Source organism: Gorilla gorilla, chromosome 3, assembly GCF_029281585.2.
Source record: "Gorilla gorilla gorilla isolate KB3781 chromosome 3, NHGRI_mGorGor1-v2.1_pri, whole genome shotgun sequence".
Classification (NCBI taxonomy): Eukaryota; Metazoa; Chordata; class Mammalia; order Primates; family Hominidae; genus Gorilla; species Gorilla gorilla.
In genome coordinates, this window is record NC_073227.2 from 62034380 (window position 1) to 62057035 (window position 22656).

At 31.6% G+C, this 22656-nt stretch overlaps 1 protein-coding gene across 7 annotated transcripts in view; it reads left to right on the top strand.

Moving 5' to 3' along the window:
- The window catches only part of TECRL (trans-2,3-enoyl-CoA reductase like), a 136506-nt gene that overhangs the window by 22790 nt on the left and 91060 nt on the right, over window positions 1-22656 (top strand). For all 7 annotated transcript variants that reach the window (XM_055384209.2, XM_031010257.3, XM_019025107.3 and 4 more), the window contains exon 2: window positions 12404-12455. In XM_055384209.2, coding sequence (XP_055240184.1) covers window positions 12404-12455 — 52 coding nt within the window. The remainder of the gene's footprint in view (window positions 1-12403; window positions 12456-22656) is intronic.

Consider the following 22656-nt stretch of genomic DNA (forward strand, 5'->3'; position numbering starts at 1 on the left):
AACAAATTGATTTTAATAATTTATGCCTGAGTAACAGGCTTCCATTTTGGCTTTAAATAGTAATTCTTAATTAAATATAAACCTTGAAAAACAGCATAAGTATTAATATCTGTCATAAATATAGAGCTTAAAAGACAATGAAGGATAAATCCTCTAATAAGCAAAAGAAAAATTACACAGGAAAAACTACATATCCAAAAATCACTTCCCATACTTTGTCCTCTACGCTTACATATATATATGCATATATATATGTATATATACTGACTCATGAACACCATTGGTTTGAAATGCATGGGTCCACCTATAAATGGATTTTCTTCCACCTCTACCACCCCTGAGACAACAACCAAACCCTCATCTTCCTCCTCCTCCTCAGCCTACTTAGCATGAAGATGATGAGGATAAAGACCTTCATGATTATCCATTTCCACTTAATGAACAGTAAATATAATTTTTCTTCCTTATAATTTTCTTAATAATATTGTCTTTTCTCTAGCTTACTTTGAGAATACCATATATAATACATATTATATTATATGCTTTATAATAGTTAATAATGCTATAATTATATAGATGCAGTATGTGTTAATTGATTCTATGTTATTGGTAAGGCTTCCAGTCAACAGTAAGCTATTAGTAATCAAGTTTTCGGGGAATCAAAAGTTATATGTGGGCTTCAGGATGGCTGACTAGAGGCACCTGACATTTGCTTCCTACACAAAGAAGGATTGAATCACAAAGCAGATAGATGATCACAGGTTGGATAGGGCATCTAGGAGAGAACATTGAAATTGAGCAGGAAAGTGGCATGAAAGCTCTGAATCATGAAAGGTGAAGAAAGTAAAGCAAGAAGCCCAACCAAGTGTGGGGAAAAGGTAAGCAAGAGATTCCCAATGGTACACATTTTCACCATGGACTCCTCTAATCGTAGCCCTGGGATAGCCCCTCAGCCCTCATGGGTCCCAAGACTAGTATAAGGAGCTGCCTGGAGTCCACACGATGACATTATTCCAGAGAGGGAGTTCACACTGGGTTCCACACATCTCTTAAGACTCAAATTAGCTGCTGCACTGCTCCATTTTGAGAGCTCAGTCCCCAATAAATTATATCCTGCCTTGGGGCCCAACAACCCCTGCATCTCCACATTCCTAGAGCCCCACTGACATCCCCTCATATCCACCTAGAAAGCTATGGCAACATGGCACCAGATGGACATAGCAGCTTGAATGTTTCTTCAGCACCCAGCCTATGCAGTATCCTGTGTCCCAGGAAACAGGAGGGTGGTGTAGTGCATGAGGGAGGCTGCTGCCAGGACAAAGAGGGTTAAAGTACACACTCCCACAAGCCTGAGAGCTGCCTGTTTGCAGCCACTGCAACATTGCACCATTGACCTCCCTAGCAACAGGCTGCTCCAAACCTGCATGCTCCAGGGTGTCTGGGGACTGGCCAAATTGGACACTATCCTGGGGCCTGAAGACAGGCCTGGCTTACACAACAATACTACTCCACAAGTGGCCAAACATGCTGTTCAGGAGCTTAAGGATCAATCCACCTGGCCTGCCACAGCTAGTAAGCATGTGAACCATCAGGGGCCTGAGGACTGGCCCACCTGGTCACCAGAGCCACCAGCCTCTATGAGGATTGTGCAGGAACTGGAGGATTGACCCACCCATCTGTCTGTCCCTGGTACCCACATATACCATCAGGAAAACCTGACAGCAGATCCACCCCACCCACAGCCATTAACTGTGTGCAGCATCCATGGGCTTGGGAACTGGTCTGTACTGCCCACCACTGCCACTGCTGGATGTGAGCACACTGTTTGGAGGCCTGTTTCACCCACCATAGCCTATGCCTGCAGATAACATTGGGGAGAACTGAGGACAGGCCCACCCAAGCTGGGACCACCTTTTCCAGTGTCTGTGCACATTATCCAGGGGGCTGAAGCCACAAGAATTCATGCATAACTTCCAGGAGGCTAGGGACTGGCCTATTCATGCTGTCAGGGCCCTATACAATGTCCAGGGGTATGGAGATAAACCAGCCACAACCTGTGTCCATGCACACCATCAGGGGGCCTGAGAACAGGTCCATACAAACTGGCACTGCCCCTACCAATGCTTGCATGCATCATTTAAGGGTGTAAGGATTGACCCCTCCATCCACTACCACCAGTACCTATAAATGCATTCTAGGGGGGCTGAGAATGGGACCTTAGCCTACTGACGACTACACACATTGTCTAGCGCTCTGAGGATTCACCTGTTCCATCTGTCACCACCAGTGCCTTCATGTGCCTCTTGAAAGCCTGAGGATGGCCCCTCCCAGCCTGCCACCACCACAGTTAACAGCACTCATTTGCATATGCCAACTTGGGGCCTCAGGACTGGCCCATTCATCGAGTTGCCACCACTGCTGACACCTGTGCATGCTACCAGAGGTCTTAAGGGTTGGCCCACAGACAGGACTGGCATGAACACCCCAAAGCAAGAGGCCTGAGTACCCACTTGCCTACCCAGCTGAATACTGTCACTGTAAGCACATGAGAAGCCACCAAGAGGCCCAAGAATCATCCTACCTGGAATATACCACCTGGGTGCCTGCATACACCACCTGGGCACCCAATGACTGGCACACATGGCCTGCTGCTGACACCACTGAGGTCTAAGCATTACCCACCTGATGTTCTAATTTCCAGTAAAGCCTCACCACAGCCTTCACCTACAAGTGCAGCCTAAGCCTCTGAGTACCACACAGACAATACGGATGCTGATTACAGCATAAATCATACAGAGACTACAATACTGCACCCACCAAGAATCAGAGGAAAAGTGCCCTGCCTGACGAACACACGAACACTACAGGGACATCTACAGGAAATATTTTTTTCCATGAAAGCCAATCCATAAAATTAGAAGAAGCAACTGTTACATCAGATCTGCAGATATCAGCATATTGAGGCAAGAAATATGATAAAATGAGAAATCATGACAAGAAATGTAATAATTCTCTGGCAACAGATCTCAATGAAAAAGAAATCCATGAAATCCCTAAAAATAAATTCAAAATAATATTAAAGAAGCTTAGTGAGACATAAAAGAGCACAAAAAGTACAAATAAATCAGAAAAACATTTGTAATCTAAATCAGAAATTTAACAAAAAGATAGATATAATAAAAAAGATTTAAACTGAAGACATCAATTAATTCAATAAAAATACAATGGAGAGCTTCCACAATAGACTAGATCAAGCAGAAGAAAGAATTTCTAAACTTGAAGACATGTCTTTTGAAATAACCCAGACAGACAAAAAGAAAAGAATAAAGAAGAATGAAGAGAGCCTGCCTGACGTATGGGGCATCATAAAGCAACCAAATATTCAAAGTTTGAGTGTTCCAGAAGGGAGACAAAAAAAAGCATAGAAACTCCACCTAATGAGATAATAGCTGAAATTTCCCATCTTGCAAGATATAGACATCCAGATACAGGAGCTTAAAGATGCCCAAATATATCCAACCAAAGAGATATTATTTAAGACATGTTGTAATCACACTGTCAAAAATCAAAGACAAAGAGAGAATACTAAAAAAACAGCAAGAGAAAAGCATCAAGTCACATATAAAGGAATCTTCATCAAACAAACAGCTAAGTTCTCAGCAGAAACCATTAAGTACAGGAAAGAATAGGATAAAAGTACTGACAATCAAGAATACCATATGTAGCAAAGTCACCCTCCAAAAATCAAGGACAAATAAGGCATTTCCCAGGTAAGCAAAAACTGAAAGAAATCATTACCACAAGACTGATCTACAAGAAATGCTTAAGAAAATCCTACATCTGAAATCAAAAGGATAATATCTACCACCATGAAAATACAAAAAAGTATAAAACTCATGGGTGGAGCAGACACAATAAGAAAGGGAGGGACTCAAATGTTACTGCTACAGAAAACCACAAAACTGCAATGATAGTAAGAAAAAAAAGAAAGGATCAAAGGACATACAAAATAATAAAATAACAGTTATAAAAATCACAGGAATAAGTTGTATCCTATAAATAACAACCTACAATATAAAGAGATTAAATTTTTCATTTATAAGATACAGACTGGCTGATGTGTTGCCTACAAGAAACTCACTTTATCTGTAAAAACATGTATAGACTGAAAATGAAGAGATGAAAAGATATTCCATACAAACGAAAACCAAAAGAAGACAGGATTAGCTAAGTTAGTTAAATTTGTAAATAAAAAACTTAAAAAGAGACAAAGAAGGTCATTATATAATGATGAAAAGCCAATCCAGCAAGAGGATATAACAATTCTAAATATACATACACCTAAAAACAAACACCTAACAACACTATATAGTGTGTGTGTGTATGTGTGTATAAGTGTGTGTGTATGTATGTGTGTATATATAATATATAATATATAATATAATATATAATATAATATGTATAATATATAATATAATATATAATATATATAATATAATATATAATATATAATATAATATATAATATATAATATAATATATAATATATAATATAATATGTATAATATATAATATAATATATAATATATATAATATAATATATAATATATAATATAATATATAATATATAATATAATATATAATATATAATATAATATATAATATATATAATATAATATATAATATATATAATATAATATATAATATATATAATATAATATATAATATATATAATATAATATATAATATATATAATATAATATATAATATATATAATATAATATATAATATATATAATATAATATATAATATATATAATATAATATATAATATATATAATATAATATATAATATATATAATATAATATATAATATATAATATATAATATAATATATAATATATAATATATATAATATAATATATAATATATAATATATATAATATAATATATAATATATAATATATAATATAATATATATAATATAATATATAATATATAATATAATATATATAATATAATATATAATATATATAATATAATATATATAATATAATATAATATATAATATATAATATAATATAATATATATAATATATAATATAATATATAATATATATAATATATAAAATATAATATATAATATATATAATATAATATATAATATATAATATATATAATATATATAATATATAATATATATAATATAATATATAATATATAATATAATATAATATATATAATATATAATATATAATATATAATATATAATATATATAATATATAATATATAATATATAATATAATATATAATATGATACATACTATATAATATCTAATATAATATATAATACGATATATAATATATAATATAATATATAATATGATATATAATATATAATATAATATGTATAATTATATATAATATGGTGTATATTTATATATAATATAATATATGTACACACACAGAAATTTCCTTTGGATGTACACAACCTACTAATATTGGGTCAGAAAGAAATAGAAAGTTTGAAGACCAATAATGAGTAACAAAACTGAATCAGTAATAAAATATCTCCCAACAAAGAAAAGCCCAGCACTGAGTTGCTACACTGGTGAATTCTATCAAACTTGTAAATAAGAACTAATGATAATATTTCTCATACTATTCCAAAAATTCTAAAAGAAAGGAATTCTTCACAACATTCCACTGTCCACCTTTATCCTGAAACCAAATCATATGATCACACACGCACACATCCCCCCACACACATGCACACGTGCGGGCACACCCACACACACGCAAATAATACTACAGGCCAATATTCCTGATGAACAAAGACACAAAAATCTTCAGAAAAGTACTAGCGAATAAAATCTTACAACACATCAAAAAGATAATACCCTATGATTTAGTAGGATTTATTCCAGGAATAAATGTATACTTCAATATGTGCAAATCAATAAATATGATATATCATATCAACAGATTGAAGGATAAAACACATATGATTACTGTAATAGATACAGATAAAACATGTAATACAATGTACAATCCCTTTATGATTAAAAAAAAGAAACCTCTCAACAAATTAGGTATGTAATGAACATACCTCAACATAAAGGGCATATATGACAAACCTTCGGCTGACATCATTCTGAATGGGGAAGAAAACAAGAGCCTTTCATCTAAGAACTGGAACAAGACAAGGATACCCACTCTTATTCAACATAGTACAGGAAATCCTATTCAGAGCAATCAGGAAAGAAAAAGGAAAAAAAAAAAAAGGGCATCCAAACTGGAAAAGTGGAAGTTAAGTTGTCCTTTGCAGATGGCATAATCTTATATATGTAATAACATAAAAACACCACCAAAAATATTTTAGAACTGATAAATATATTCAGTAAACTTTCAGAATACAAAATCACCATATGAAAATCAGTAGCATTTTTATACACCAATGAGAAACTGGCTAAAAACTAAATCAATAATTTTATCTCATTTACAATAGGTACCAAAAAAATTTGAATAAATTTAACCAGGAAGGGGAAGGAACTTTGCAAGGAAAACTGCAAAACTCTGATAAAAGAAATTGAAGAGGACACAAACAAATGGAAAGACATCTGATGCTAATGGATTAGAAGAATTAATATTGTTAAAATATCCACACCACCCCACCCAAAGCAATCTACAAATTCGATACATTCCCTACAAAAACACCAATGACATTCTTTACAAAATAGAAAAACAATCTTAAAATCTATATGGAACCACAAAAGACCGTGTATAGACAAAGCAATACTGAGCATAAAGAACAAAGCTGGAGGCATCACACTTCCTGACTTAAAATATACTTCAAAGCTATAGTAACCAAAACAGCATTGCATTGGTACAAGAATAGACATAGATCTATGGAACAGAGAACCCAGACATAAATCCTTGCATTTATAGTCAACTGGTTGTCTTCAAAGATGCCAACAATATACATTGAAGAAAAGACAACTTCTTTAATAAGTGGTGCTAAAAATACTGGATATCTATGTGCAGAATAATGTAATTAGACCCCATCTTTTATCAAACACTAAAACTCAACTGAAAATTGATTGGAAACTTAAATGCTAAGACCCCAAACCATAAACTACTAAAAGAAAACATAGGAGAAAAGATTCAGGACATTAGGCAAAAAATTCATAACTAAGACCTCAAAAGTATAGGTAGCAAAAACAAAAATTCACAAATGGGAACATATTAAAATAATAAACTTCTGCATAACACAGGAAATAACAGAGTGAAGAAGCAAAAGAGTGGAAGAAAATATTTGCACACTATTCCTCTGACGAGGGACTAATATTTAGAACTAAATAAGGAACTAAAATACCTCAATTCCCAGAAGCATAAAAACAATCAAACAAATCATTCCATGGAAAATTGGGCAAAGAATCTGAGTAGGAATTTCTCTAAAGAAGACATACAAATGGCCAACAGATATATAACAAAGTGGTCAACATCACTAACATAAGGGAAATACAAATCAAAGCTACAATTAGATATTATCTTACCCTGGTATGAATAGTTATTATAGAAAGACAAAGACAAAAAAAAATGCTGGTGAGGATGCAGATCAAAGGAAATTCTTATACACTATCAGTGGAAATGAAATTAGTACAGGCATTATGGAAAACAGTAGAGAGTGTCTCAGAAAACAAATATAGAATTTTTATAAATTCCAGACTTCCACCCTGGGTATTTATCCAATGGAAAACAAATCAGTAAATCAAAGGGATACCTGCATCCTCATGATTATTGCAACACTATTCACAATAACCAAGCTATAGAATCAACTATTATTTGCAGCAACATAGATGGAACTGGAGGTCATTACATTAACTGAAAAACGCCAGGCATTGAAAGACAAATACTGCATGTTCTCATTCATGTGTGGGGGTTTAAAAAGAAGTTTAACACTTTAAAAAATTAATCTCATGAAGGTACAGAGTATAATATTTACCGGAGGCTGGGAACAACAGTGAAGGAATGAAGAGGGGTTAGTTAATGGGTAGAAACATAGAGTTAGATAACAGAAGTAGCTTCTACTGTGTGACAGCATAGTAGGGTGACTATAATTAACAATTAACATATATTGTATATTTCAAAATAGCTAGAAGAAAGGATTTGAAATGCTTCCAACACAAATAAATGGTAAGTGTTTAAGGTGATGGATATTCTAAATACTGTTTTGATCATTTCACATTTCATGTACATATCAATATAGCACACGCACCCCATAAATATGTATAATTATTAGATATCAATAAAAATTGTTTAAAATATGACTACATGCTGGGTTGGCACCTCTGCATTGTTCAAGGGTCGTGTGTGTGTGTGTGTGTGTGTGTGTGTATGTGTGTGTGTGTGTTTGCATAAATAAAAGACCAGTAATGTTTTAGGCTGTACTTCTAAATAAAATTTACACATAATTTCCTAGAAATAAAAATTTTCATATAAAAGAGCATTATTCAGATAAAAACTTTCTTTGGTAAATACTTTGACAAAACCAATTTATATGTTAATTTTTACATTATTTTTCAATAGAAACGGCATAATTGATATTAACCAAATTGTTATTGCAATATAAAAAGAAACATTTTGTATGATACAAAAACAGGATATGTGTGTATGCATACATATATATGTATATACATATAGTTTTACTTAACAAAGAACTAATTTTAAATGATTTAGTTTATAAATAAATAAAACTGATACAATATAAAACATTTCAATTTCTTAGATAAATAAAATTCAGTTAAATTTAAAAGGTGAAAAATTTATATGATCTAAAGAGAAACCATATATAATTCAGTTAAAATTTAAACATTTAAACCTTGTTAAAACTCATATTTCCTGAGATTCACTGTGCGCTGTCAATTTTATTCATAGTGAAAATTCTTGCTATTCTACAAAATACTGAACACATTTTGATTGTATAAAAATTATTTTCTATAGATTATCTACTTATCTGAACAATCTGAAGGTTACTTGTTAGTAAAATAACATTTGCTTACTGAGAAAATCCTTGTGCATTCTGAATAAAATATGCAAATATACATTCTATTTGCTAATCTACTACCTTCTTTATCTTTGTTTGTTTGAGACAGGGTCTCCCTCTGTCACCCAGGCTCCAGTATAGCTGGGACTACAGACACACTCCTCCATGCCCTGCTAATTTTTTTTTCTTTTGGAAAGATGGGATTTCCGCTATGTTGCCCAGGCTCGTCTTGAAGCCCTGGGCTCAAGTGATCCTTCTGCCTTGGTTTCCAAAAGTGTTTATTCTACAAGCCTGAGCCACCAAGTCTGGCCTAAAATCTTCTAATGGAAATTCTCAGACCTATTTTTTTCCATTTTCCTGAATTAATCAAGCTTAACATGTGATTCTTTCAGCAATTTTCTTCCTCGTGTCTTCAAAAACAGCTCTGTTTACGTAGGAAACCTGCATTTGGCATTTTGTTTTTCTCTGTGTATCTGTGTCTGCATTTTCACACCACTATATCTAATTATTTATATCAGTTCATCTTTTACTTTGGTTTTATTTCTGTACTTTTACTTTTAGACAAGTTCTTTGTTTTAATAGTTTAGTGACAAATTTAGGTTTTTATACTACAAAAACCCATCAAATGAATGTCAAGTGGTTGCTGTTTTTTCTTATAATTTAATTTTTATTGCTCTAATCAGGATGAGCAGTATTTTGGAGACATCTGTTCATCTTAAGAATTTACTGTGAAAGTGGCTAAAATACGGTTTAAAAAAGAAGCAATATTACAAAAAAAGGTTTCTGTGAAAAACTGTAGTAAGTGCATATTGGGCAAATTCAAACCAATTCCAGATTAAATGCTTGAACGAAAAAGCTTTTTTGTTTTCATCAACTTAAATGTAGGATAAAGTAATTATAACTCAAATTTTAACTATAATCAGTTAAAATTCAGAAGTAAATTTTTGGTTTAACTAACATCATTTGCCTTGCCTACTCACTATTTTAAGATTCTTTTAAGAGGAAGAAACATTAATGAAGGGAATATTAAGGTTTCAAATGTAGGGTTTCAGATAACTCCCATCTGTATAATTACGGAAATGAATAAATTATCACGATGATAGTTTATCCTTTTTAAGATGTTGTAAAACTGACTAAAAAGTGGAAGTTATGATAACTAAACTCCCTGATGAAGCCACTGAGACATCAATTTAGTCATCAGAAGCTCTTGTATGCTCAGTTAATTATCATATTTTCCTCTCTTTGTGCTTTCAGTACAACTAAAGGACTGAAAAGAGCAGATCAAGCACAATCCTGTGGCTAATTGAATATATGTCTGAATCATTTAGTAGTTAATTTCTTTCTGCTTTATTTTGTCCAAAATTACTGCAGAAAGGGCAGCTTTCAAAGATTTATTCAAAATCAGCACTTTTCTAACACATGAAAGTCAAATGAAAATTTTTAAAAATGTTAAGAGCTTATAATACATCCCTATTCCACATGAAGGTTTCTTTCAGGAAAACAATGTTAGTCTTGAAAATAAGCAAATTCAGAGAAAAATACATATATCAAATTAGAAGGTCGTTTACTGCATTATTCTGATGTGGAGAATGGCATACAGCTTTTGCATATCAGATTAAGAGACTTTGATCTTACTCTGTTTTTACGTGTTTGCACTCACAGCTTTATTTTTGACTTCTACAAAAGTTAATTAAAGCTTATTATATGCTCTGTGGTGTACTACATGATAAAACAAAACAAAAGTAACACTAGGTCATTATCCTCAGCTCCGTATAGATTAAACAACCAATGCATAATACAAGATAATGTGCCCTCATAAAGTGTGAGAGGAACACATATCAAACTCAAATTGAGGGATTATTGATTATGAAAATTATTTTTTATTTAAAATTACATGGCCCTTGATACGACTAATGGACAAATATTTGTTACTCTGGGGAATATCACGTGGCCTTTACTCCACTCTGTCAGAGAAAGCAACATATAAAGGTGCTGAATGAATAAGAAACATTGAGATAAAACAACGGACACTGTTGAAACAATATTTTAAAAATTAAATTTAAATATTAAAGGTTAATAACCAAAATTAAAATACATGCACAAGTATATTAATATATATTACTCTCTATATAAACTGTTTTTAAATTTTTTCCTAACATCTTTCAGAGAAGATCATTGCCATGAAATATTTATAATTTTATATACACAGAATGTTTTAGGATCATTTTGCTATTAATAGCATAACACAAATTGGAATACCTGTTACTTTTTAGGGCTTAAATCTTATAACTGTCTTATTTAGTAAATCGTATACACACAGGAAATCATAAAAAATGTTCTGAACAGTATACTGAATGCTTAGTCGCAATCCTGTTAAGTAGAAGGCGAAATATGTTAAAATAAATGTATTTGTTGTTATACCTTCAGTGTATAATAAAACATCAAATGTAACAATTCTTATAGACTATTATGCACCAACATTTTATGCATTTTTTATTTAACCCTTTCAAAACAGCTATAAGGGGATTTTAGTGTAGCATAAATAAATCATGTAGACATATGATTATAATAAATTTCACTAGTATCGTATGCTTATTCAGGGAAAGGAAATATATTTTCTTGAATTATCATAAAAATGTCTTTTGAGACAAATTCAGAAAAAAAAGTATTGTGATGGCTTGAAGTATTTGCATGGAACTTTAGTCCTCAATAATTTTTAAATTTAGATGAATAAAAAATATTTTATTCATTTTTTAATTTATAGAGTTCGTTTTAGTAATTTAGTACCAAATATTTTGTCAAATTACTATGTACTTAAGGAATCCAAAAAATATATCTCACATGCATTTTAATGGACCTTTAGTACTTTTATTTGGGGATTTAAATAATGTCAGTAAGGGACTTAAGGTGACTTTCGTTTCATAAAATTCTGAGGTAAACATTTCTCTCATTTGTCCATATAAATTAACTTCACATCCTCGGGTACTATTGCTATACATTCTTTTACATTCCTGTGCATTAAGACATATTTTTAATTGATAGTTTTATGAGATGTGGAAAAATACATTGACTATTTTGGACAAAGAACATTCAAAAATATATCTTAGGGATACAAATTGGATTGAATTAATGTAATAAAGCTATTACTGTTGTATACAAACAAATTTTTAAAAAAAATTATATTGTTACTGATTGCAACATTTCAAGCTTGTCAAAATAGTAATCACTAAAAAGATAAATGAAGCAAAAATTCTTATTGTGTAAGAATTTTATGATATATTTAAACTTTTTTTTCTTAAATGGATAGAAAACAAATTAACAGTTTTTAAAAATAACTCTATTTTCTTTTCCTTTTCAGGTGACACAATCATCTACTATTCATGATGTTAAGCAAAAGTTTCACAAAGCATGTAAGTTTTATATATTATTTAGAATTTACATCATAATGTTTTATTTTCAAATAGGTTTAAATTTTTCTGTAAGTGCAATATATGATAGAGTGTATGAAAACCATAGTTTTACAAGGAGCTCAGGAACAATAGTTTGCTTAATATTTCTTTGGCATAAATATTCTAGCATTTAACTCTAATTGATCCTTTAATCTCCAGCATTTCCAATTTTTCTTCACAAAGTTGTTTTTAATTTATATTTAAACTTAATTTTATTATAACAGGAAACTTTCTATATGTTAAATACATTAATTGATACAAGTATTTATTTATATTTAAGCAAAATATTAGGCAAATTTTTGCTTCATGTATTTATACTGGCCAAGTATCATTCACATAGAAACCCTTCACACTATTCATCTAAATTATAGTGTTTAATTTTATTAATAGATAAATTTACCTCTTGAACTAATCTTTTATTATTTACTTAAAAATATTTGTATTTGATGTTTTTCAATTATATTTTTATTTTTATACCCTCTTGATAAAGTTTACCCCAAATGTTAAACATAAAAATGTCTATAATTACTGCCAAAAATTGTTTTTACAAACTTTATTTTTGGGGCAGTTTTTGTTTCATAGAAGAAAATTAAGTAGAAGGTACAGAAATTTCCCATATAACAATGTCCCCACACATGCATGTCCTCCCGCATTATAAATATCCCTCAACAGACTGGCACATTTGTTGAAATTAATGAGTACATTGGCAGACCATAGTAATCAAAATTCTATCATTTAAAGTTCTGAAACTGACCCAATAGTCCCATAGACAGTTATTTTTGTATAAACAATGAAATTAACCCTTCTGTTCTTAAAGCTTTATACTTTTATGTTATCTGAGTTCCTTCCTCAGGAAAGGGTCCCTTAGCTCTCTCAAAAAGTATCAAAGAACTAAAACTCACCAGATTACCACATCCAGACAATGAGATGCTAGACCCCTCATTCATCATAACTGTGTCCTTTCCCCTCCATAGTTCCTGTTTTCTTACACAGTTACATTTCCTCCCTGTTATATAATCCCCTGGTTTTAGTCAGTCAGGGAGACAGATTTGAGACAGCTCCTATCTCCTCGATTGCAGCACCCAATTAAAGCCTTCTTCTTTGGCAACACTTGTAGTCTCAGTTATTGGCTTTCTGTGCTATCAGCACCCAGACCTAGACTGAATCCCTGGAATTTTGCTAATGGTTCACTGTTAGTGTTGTATATGCTAGAGTTTTGGTAGGGAACATTTTTAATATTTTAGATTTAGTTGAGCAATGTTTATTTTGTGAAAATAATCATGAAACTCACAATTTAATGCCTTAAATTAATTATATTTCACAGTAAATAAGTAGAGCTCTTATATTACTTTATTTTAGGACAAACACAGAATAACTACTGAGTACTTTCTGTACATATGGCATTATGCCAAACATAAAGACTAATTCAGTAAAGGTAGAAAATATTCCATAAATTGACAAAAAGTAGTCTCATGTGGAAGACAATGTAATCATCTAAAGAATATAGATAAGCAACTTCAGCAAAGTCTCAGGATATAAAATCAACACGCAAAAATCACAAGCATTCTTATACACCAATAACAGACAAACACAGAGCCAAATCATGAGTGAACTCCCATTCACAATTGCTTCAAAGAGAATAAAATACCTAGGAATCCAACTTACAAGGGATGTGAAGGACCTCTTCAAGGAGAACTACAAACCACTGCTCAATGAAATAAAAGAGGATACAAACAAATGGAAGAACATTCCATGCTCATGGGTAGGAAGAATCAATATCGTGAAAATGGCCATACTGCCCAAGGTCATTTATAGATTCATTACCATCCCCATCAAGCTACCAATGACTTTCTTCACAGAATTGGAAAAAACTGCTTTAAAGTTCATATGGAACCAAAAAAGAGCCCACATTGCCAAGTCTATCCTAAGTCAAAAGAACAAAACTGGAGGCATCACACTACCTGACTTCAAACTATACTACAAGGCTACAGTAACCAAAACAGCATGGTACTGGTACCAAAATAGAGATAAAGACCAATGGAACAGAACAGAGCCCTCAGAAATAATGCTGCCTATCTACAACCATCTGATCTTTGACAAACCTGACAAAAACAAGTAATGGGGAAAGGATTCCCTATTTAATAAATGGTGCTTGGAAAACTGGCTAGCCATATGTAGAAAGCTGAAACTGGAACCCTTCCTTACAGCTTATACAAAAATTAATTCAAGATGGATTAAAGACTTACATGTTAGACCTAAAACCATAAAAACCCTAGAAGAAAACCTAGGCAATACCATTCAGGACATAGGCACGGGCAAGGACTTCATGTCTAAAACACCAAAAGCAATGGCAACAAAAGACAAAATTGACAAATGGGATCTAATTAAACTAAAGAGCTTCTGCACAGCAAAAGAAACCACCATCAGAGTGAACAGACAACCTACAGAATAGGAGAAAATTTTTGCAACCTACTCATCTGACAAAGGGCTAATATCCAGAATCTACAATGAACACAAACAAATTTACATGAGAAAAAAACAACCCCATCAAAAAGTGGGTGAAGGATATGAACAGACACTTCTCAAAAGAAGACATTTTTGCAGCCAAAAAACACATGAAAAAATGTTCATCATCACTGGCCATGAGATAAATGCAAATCAAAACCACAATGAGATACCATCTCACACCAGTTAGAATGGCAATCATTAAAAAGTCAGGAAACAACAGGTGCTGGAGAGGATGTGGAGAAATAGGAACACTTTTACACTGTTGGTGGGGCTGTAAAGTAGTTCAACCATTGTGGAAGTCGGTGTGGCGATTCCTCAAGGATCTAGAACTAGAAATACCATTTGACCCAGCCATCCCATTACTGGGTATATACCCAAAGGATTATAAATCATGCTGCTATAAAGACACATGCACACGTATGTTTATTGTGGCACTATTCACAATAGCAAAGACTTGGAACCAACCAAATGTCCAACAATGATAGACTGGATTAAGAAAATGTGGCACATATACACCATGGAATACTATGCAGCCATAAAAAAGGATGAGTTCATGTCCTTTGTAGGGACATGGATGAAGCTGGAAACCATCATTCTCAGCAAACTATCTCAAGGACAAAAAACTAAACACCACATGTTCTCACTCATGGGTGGGAATTAACAATGAGAACACATGGACACGGGAAGGGGAACATCACACACCAGGGCCTGTAGTGGGGTGGGGGGAGGGCGGAGGGATAGCATTAGGAGATATATCTAATGCTAAATGACGAGTTAATGGGTGCAGCACACCAACATGGCACATGTATACATATGTAACAAACCTGCACGTTGTGCACATGTACCCTAAAACTTAAAGTATAATAATAATAAAAATAATTTCTGGAAAAAAAAAGAAAATACTAAAAAAAATCTATGAATAAAAACCTTCCCATAAAGAAAAAAAAGAATATAGAAATAAATTGCAAATAGTGAATGTACCTAAAATTTATAAACATTTGAGTACAATCTATTTAAAATTTGTAATGAAACGGAAAGCCTATGCAGGAAGGAATAGAATTGCTTGAAATATGCTTACTCAGTTTAAAATTCTTGAGGAAGTTGACATTTTTTATTTTGCTATAAAGTCATATAGGAATTGGTTATGCTGAACAGTGCCAGAAAAGCACTATAGTAAGGGACAAAGAACAAAACTAAAAAGATAAATATATATATATATGTATCTGCTATATACCATACTATACTATACTATAGTAGATATACATATATATCTACTATATACTGTATACATATAGTGTGTATATGTAGTATATATATAGTGTATATAGTCTATATATATAGTATATGTATAGTGGACTAAATTTCTAACTATCGCATTATAGTTGTTAGCTGTAGTTTTATACCAGTATTTTCTCATACATTGAGCTTTTTATCAAACTCATATTTTTATCTAATCACATAATCTATATGATCCGTGTTACTCTGATTATCTCTATAAGTATTTTTGGTGTATTTCTACTTAAAATAAATTTATTTTAATAGTTATTTCTATCTTAGCATAAAACATGGATCTCATTAAGCTAGTAATTGAATTGCCACCTTTGTAATGACTTAGACCAATTCTAATAAAGTGGCTCCAGAAAGTTTAGATTACAGTAGTAAGTAGGAAGACATTTGAAAATGACTTTTTAATATAAAGCATAAAGGTGTAACAAGAAGATTGTATGTAAAACAATAATAACAAAGCCTTATTTCTATTGTTGGAAAATGAGTACATGAATCAAAGTCGAGTTTATGTGTGAAAGAATGTGCAGTCACCCTGGCAAAAAAGTATTATTTTTATAATAATTTATGTCAACTAATAGACATAACAATTACTTGAAATCTTAAACTTTTAAAGGAATGCGTTTTGTATTTATGTGATTTAGAGCCTGCTTCTAATACTTAGGAAACTGAAGTTAAGCAGCTTACAAAAAATCCTAGAAATGTCCTGCTGCAAAAGTAGATAGCTGATAATATGACAATAGTATAGTTAGTTTCAATAGTTATATCAGGGCAAGAATTATTGATAGCTATTATTTTATTTTCCTTTGTAAGTACTAATCTTTAACAGCTTTACTTAAATAGTGACTTTTTTCACTTTTTTCAAAATTATCTTTATTTTGATATTATTTTGATCATCTAAAATATAAAAATAATATTTCAGCATTTTCCCTTATATCATAGTGTATTTCAAAATTTTATTGATCTTTAGATTTTACAAATTGAAGACACACAAAGACACTTTTTGCTGCATTACATTATATAAAGTATTTAAAAGAATGTATTCGCCAATTTTTGAAAGACATTGAAAAACATTGCTAATCCTGAAAAATCTGTAAACATATGGACATTAGTAAAAAGAACTTCTCTCTTAATCGCCTTAGGATCTTATATTTTTAGCATATTTTAAAACTAGATAACATTGGATACTTATTAAAGTACATAAATATATACCAAAGAGATTAATCATATACTTACAAAGCCACATTTGTCAGGTTTTAAAAAACTTTACTTTTTGACACCAAATTAATTTTTATGACATTTCTGACATTGTTTGTTTTCAGGCCCTGGAGAGGGAATTTAATCTTGGGAAGAAAAAAATACATCTTATCAGAAGACATTATTTCTTGAAGGCAGAATTCTTGTTACATGTCTTTTATCTCTATCTTTTGTTCTCGTTTTGATTAATCCTGATATTTTGTCTTCCTACGTTTTCTCAGACTTATCAGCTTTACATTTTTCTTTGATTTATTTTAGAACTTTTTTTTACTGTAATATGTCTTTTCTATACAGTGACAATCTTAATGTTCTTCCAAGATTTGTAATTTTTAAGTTCTGCTTTGTTATAAGAATAATCTCTTAGGTTACCCTAGTAATGCCACAGTAATCAGACTGGTGAAGAAATAGAAAGAGAGAAAATCACTCTTCATGTGTTAGCTGCTAAGGCAAGGAGAGAGGAATGTTTTTCATGAAAAACAGAAGCATATAAAACTACAAATTAGATCTTATGCATGCACATACAAACAAATAATTTCACCCATTTCTTATGCTTTTCTCATTTAATGCAGCTAAAATGCATGAAATGTCCCCAGCTGCAAATCCTCAGTTGGTCTTTCTTTATCTTGATCTATTTGTTTCTTAACACTTGCAATTATTGTTCTTGTTTGCATCTTCAAGTCTCTTCTAGAGAGCTTAAGAAATTTTCACGCTAATGTCCCTTTATATCATGCTCTATTCATGTTCATCGGCTCACAAGTATTCCATAGAGGAATTGTACATTATTTTAAAAACCTGGCTGAAAAATATTAGTCCCAGTGACACTCTGACCAAAACTGTGTAAATATTTTTTAACATTTTAAAGAGATTTTAAAAACTACTGTGTGTCTCTATTCTAGCAGAGTAATACCACTCTATTTCTATTGTTACCCAATTCAACAAATAACCCACTTTTCTCTTGGGATAAAATATGACTTTATTAGAACATGTTTAAAAACAAAATCATAGCAAATTACACTTAAAGACATAATTGGTGGTTATTAGCTACTCATAAATTGGGCAGTATCTTATCTAGATAAGATGTAAGTAGAAACGAACTTCAATAAGCGTGACGGGACAGAACAGTTGATTTTATAAAGTGGCTAGCTGGAGCAGGAATGAGAAAAATGTTTCTGCTTGCAAAGAAAAGTGAAAAATTCCTATAGTGTAGGTTTCCACAGAAAAGCAGATGAATGTGATATTTTGCATTAATAAAATAAAATATATATTTATGTAAATACTTTGAAAAATTGATAAAGTGAAGGTCTGCTTAATATGTTCTATGGGAACTGCAGCACGAATTATTGTAAGCCAGGAAATCTCTAACAGAGATTCGGAAATACCACTGTATGAACATGTGTAAAGGTAGCATTTTGTATAAAAACTGTTTGTAAAATTATTTCTAATTATTTATTATTTAATTGTTTATTATCATAATTATTTGGTTTTGATTAAATGTAATTAATTGTAATTGTGATTGTTTTACAATTTAGTTATAATTTAATTAATTATAATGATAAGGCAATTGTATTTTATTATTGAATTGAATTTATAATTTACAATGTAAATTACAATATAATTAATGTAAAAGTAATTATGTATCATTATTACTGGGTTTGTAGTTAAAAGTGCTTTGTTTTCACAAGATAAGATGCCCTAAATGGCACTCCAAATAGCATATACAGTTTCTACAGCCATCCATCAGTTATAATGGATGACCACTTCTGTGATTATTCAATGTGGGTAAACACCACAATTACAATTAAAATTACAGGTTTGAAGTTCGGTGAAAAAAATAGTGTGTGAAAATATTGAATGAGGTTCAATTTTCATGCAGTAGCAAATCATGCCCTTTATTAAATATTTTCAAAATTATATCAAAACATATTTTCAAAGCTTACGTCAAAGCTCATACAAAATGTACAGTATGAACTATGTGATATTTTAGTTTAGATTAGCATATTACTAAGCACATGATTAATAGTTTTCTTTCTGGATAATTCATCATAAATATCATGGATCCTTACTTGAGATAAAAGTTTTATTACATGTTTTGGCAATTTTTAAGTAGTAAATACTTTTTAGGGTTTCTAGATCACATTTCTTTCTATAGTATCAAAATTGTTTAGGATAACTAAAGATTAAATAGAGGGAACCATCAGAAATAACACCCTTATGAAATTAGGTTGATATTACATGGAATTTTTCTACTCACTGATTCTGTGTGGACTAGTAACATATTAGTCAAATTGATAAAAATTATTTGCATTTAAGATAACTGGAGATAATAATGAAAAGGTAAAGATATGAAAAAAACTTTCTGCTTGTGAAATTTATTTTGTTATTGCTCTTCTTTCTTTTCTCAAATCTAAATGTCTATGAGAAATTATTAGCCTCCTGTGCTTATCAAATATTATCCCTCAGAAACAACTCTCTTAGCTTTCACTGGCATTCTTCACCTGGTGAAATTTATTTTTTTTGGAGAATCTATTTCTAAAACCTACAAAGTTTATCTCCAAAAAATTGTCTCCTCATACTTAACATCCATATTTCCTCTTCAAATGAATTTCTGTTTGTTAAATTTCTTATTTTCTACCAATGTTATAGCATCGGTATTTCTTGGTTTCTTAACCATTTGAACTACCTTTAGAACATTTTTCTTTAAGTTTAAATTGTCTCTTATGCAAAGTATTCCTATACCTTTCTCCATGTTTGTTCACATCTTTTTTTATACCAGTAAGAATCATCTTTCTCTGTTTAAAACCCTCCACTTAATTATCAAGATATATATGCCTTTGGGCTAAGAAAATTTTCCTCACTCCTTCAATCTGTACTCTCATTTTTTCTATATAATTTAAATATTATAGTTAATCACAATGTGTAGCACTTGTTGTCAAATACAATGTCTTATAACATCACTACATGTCCTACTCTACTTTGCATTAACATTTATAATACTAATAATAAAAACAATTAATTTTTTCAAAATTTATTATGTGCCACAGACCTAAAATATTTCTATTGTAGCATAGGTTTAAAATAATTGTGACAATACTATGATCATTTAGGTACAATTATAATTTTTATCTTTCAGATAAAATTCTTTAAAGAAATATTATATAACTTGCCCCAGGTCACGCAGCTAATAAGTGACAAAGATGGAATTTAATCTCAGGCAGCATGACTCTGTACCCTGTACTATGACCACTAACCTCCATTCCCTCTATTTTCCTGAAAAAATCTCATTACTTTCTTCAGGCAGAAGTCCCAGTAGTACCCAGTTATTTTACTTGAGAAAGGTTATTTATTAATCCTTATTTTCAAATAGAAAACTACAAAGTTCGTTTTAGAAATTATGTAATGAATAATAACACAGTAAATCTGAACATAGTTCACAATTGGTTACAATAACTGAAATCCCTGTCTAAGGTCATATGGCAGTGTAAAAAAACTACTAAATTATTAATAAAAACAACAGCTAATATGAATATAGAGGAAGAGTGAAAATATGGCTTAAAATTGCTAACGAAATATTCTCCTTTGAGATTGTTCTAAAAATAGTAATATATAAATTGAAAGAGTCAATGAATGATTAACAGCTGAAGCATAATTTGTACACTGACTCTATGTCATAAAAATTTCTGAACAAAAAAAGCAAAATCATTTTGCCCATGACTTTCATGTTATCTATTAGTTGAAAACACCATACAAAGTTTTAGTGATGTTTATTATCTATCAGACTACTTGTCTAAGCAGTTCCCAGAAAGAACCATGGGGAACAAAGCAAAGTAAGAAACAATGAACTTAGCAGGACAATTGTAGTTTCAGCCACAAGAAAGGGTATATAATTTATTGTGACAGTTGGAATGCACATAAGTCTTTGCCAAAATGCTGGGGGATACAAATAACGCTAAACTTTGAAAGGTTCAAGGATAGTAACTCAGGACAAAGATAGCAGAGCAGGAGGATTTATCACATATAGTAGAAAATAATGAGTGTTCTCTGAGCAATTTGGAAGCAGTCCCCTGGACAAGGCTGTGGAATTCCCTGAACTCTTAACAAAAAAAGCCAGAAAAATGATAAATGTACCCAATGAAAAAAGTGGCAGAATACTTTAAAAAAATAAAATTTCCTCTACTGCTACCTCAAAAAGTACCTAAGACTCTCCCTCTAGTTTGTTGGGTTAAAAAACAATTATGAGGGCTGGGCACAGTGGCTCATGCCTGTAATCCCAGCACTTTCGGAGGCCAAGGCGGGGGGATCATGAGGTCAGGAGTTTGAGACCAGCCTGGTCAACAGGGCGAAACCCCGTCTCTACTAAAAATACAAAAATTAGCTGGGTGTGGTGACGTGCACCTGTAATCCCAGCTACTCAGGAGGCTGAGGCAGGAGAATCGCTTGAATCTGGTAGGCAGAGGTTGCAGTGAGCCAAGATCGTGCCATTGCACTCCAGCCTGGGCGACAACAGCAAGACTCTGTCTCAAACAAACAAACAAACAAACAAAAAAAGAAAACAAACAAACAGTTATGAACCTTGTCAACATTTTAGATGGAGAAATAGGGTAATTTGCCAAATTATTCGTGAATTCATTTTTTGGTAACATGGTAACATTTTTTGGTAACAGACATGGTTACATTTTATGAAAGCTATATACACAAGTGGTCATTCTAAGAACCTTCTAGGAACTTTAGTCAGGAAGGTCCAATAAGCCCTTTTATTATTGAGCAGCAATATCACCAGCTTTTTCATAGTATATGTGGCTTTCAAGATTGAGATTAACACTACCAGGTTAACAAAACCTGGTAGTGTTGAGGCCCTGGTTATGGAGGAAATCCTAACAAATGTGCCCATTGGAGACAAAGAAACTAAATTATGAACCCCCTTCCCACAGTTGAGCATAACAAAAGAGATACATCAGCATCTTCCGTGGAATTGAAATAAATATTTCAGCAAAAGTGAAAGCATTTTTGTGAATCATATTTTACCAATTTACAACTGAAAAAATTTTAAAAATGTCTACTCTTTATTTAGCATACTACATACATTCTTTAACAATTTTATACCATATACTGTTAT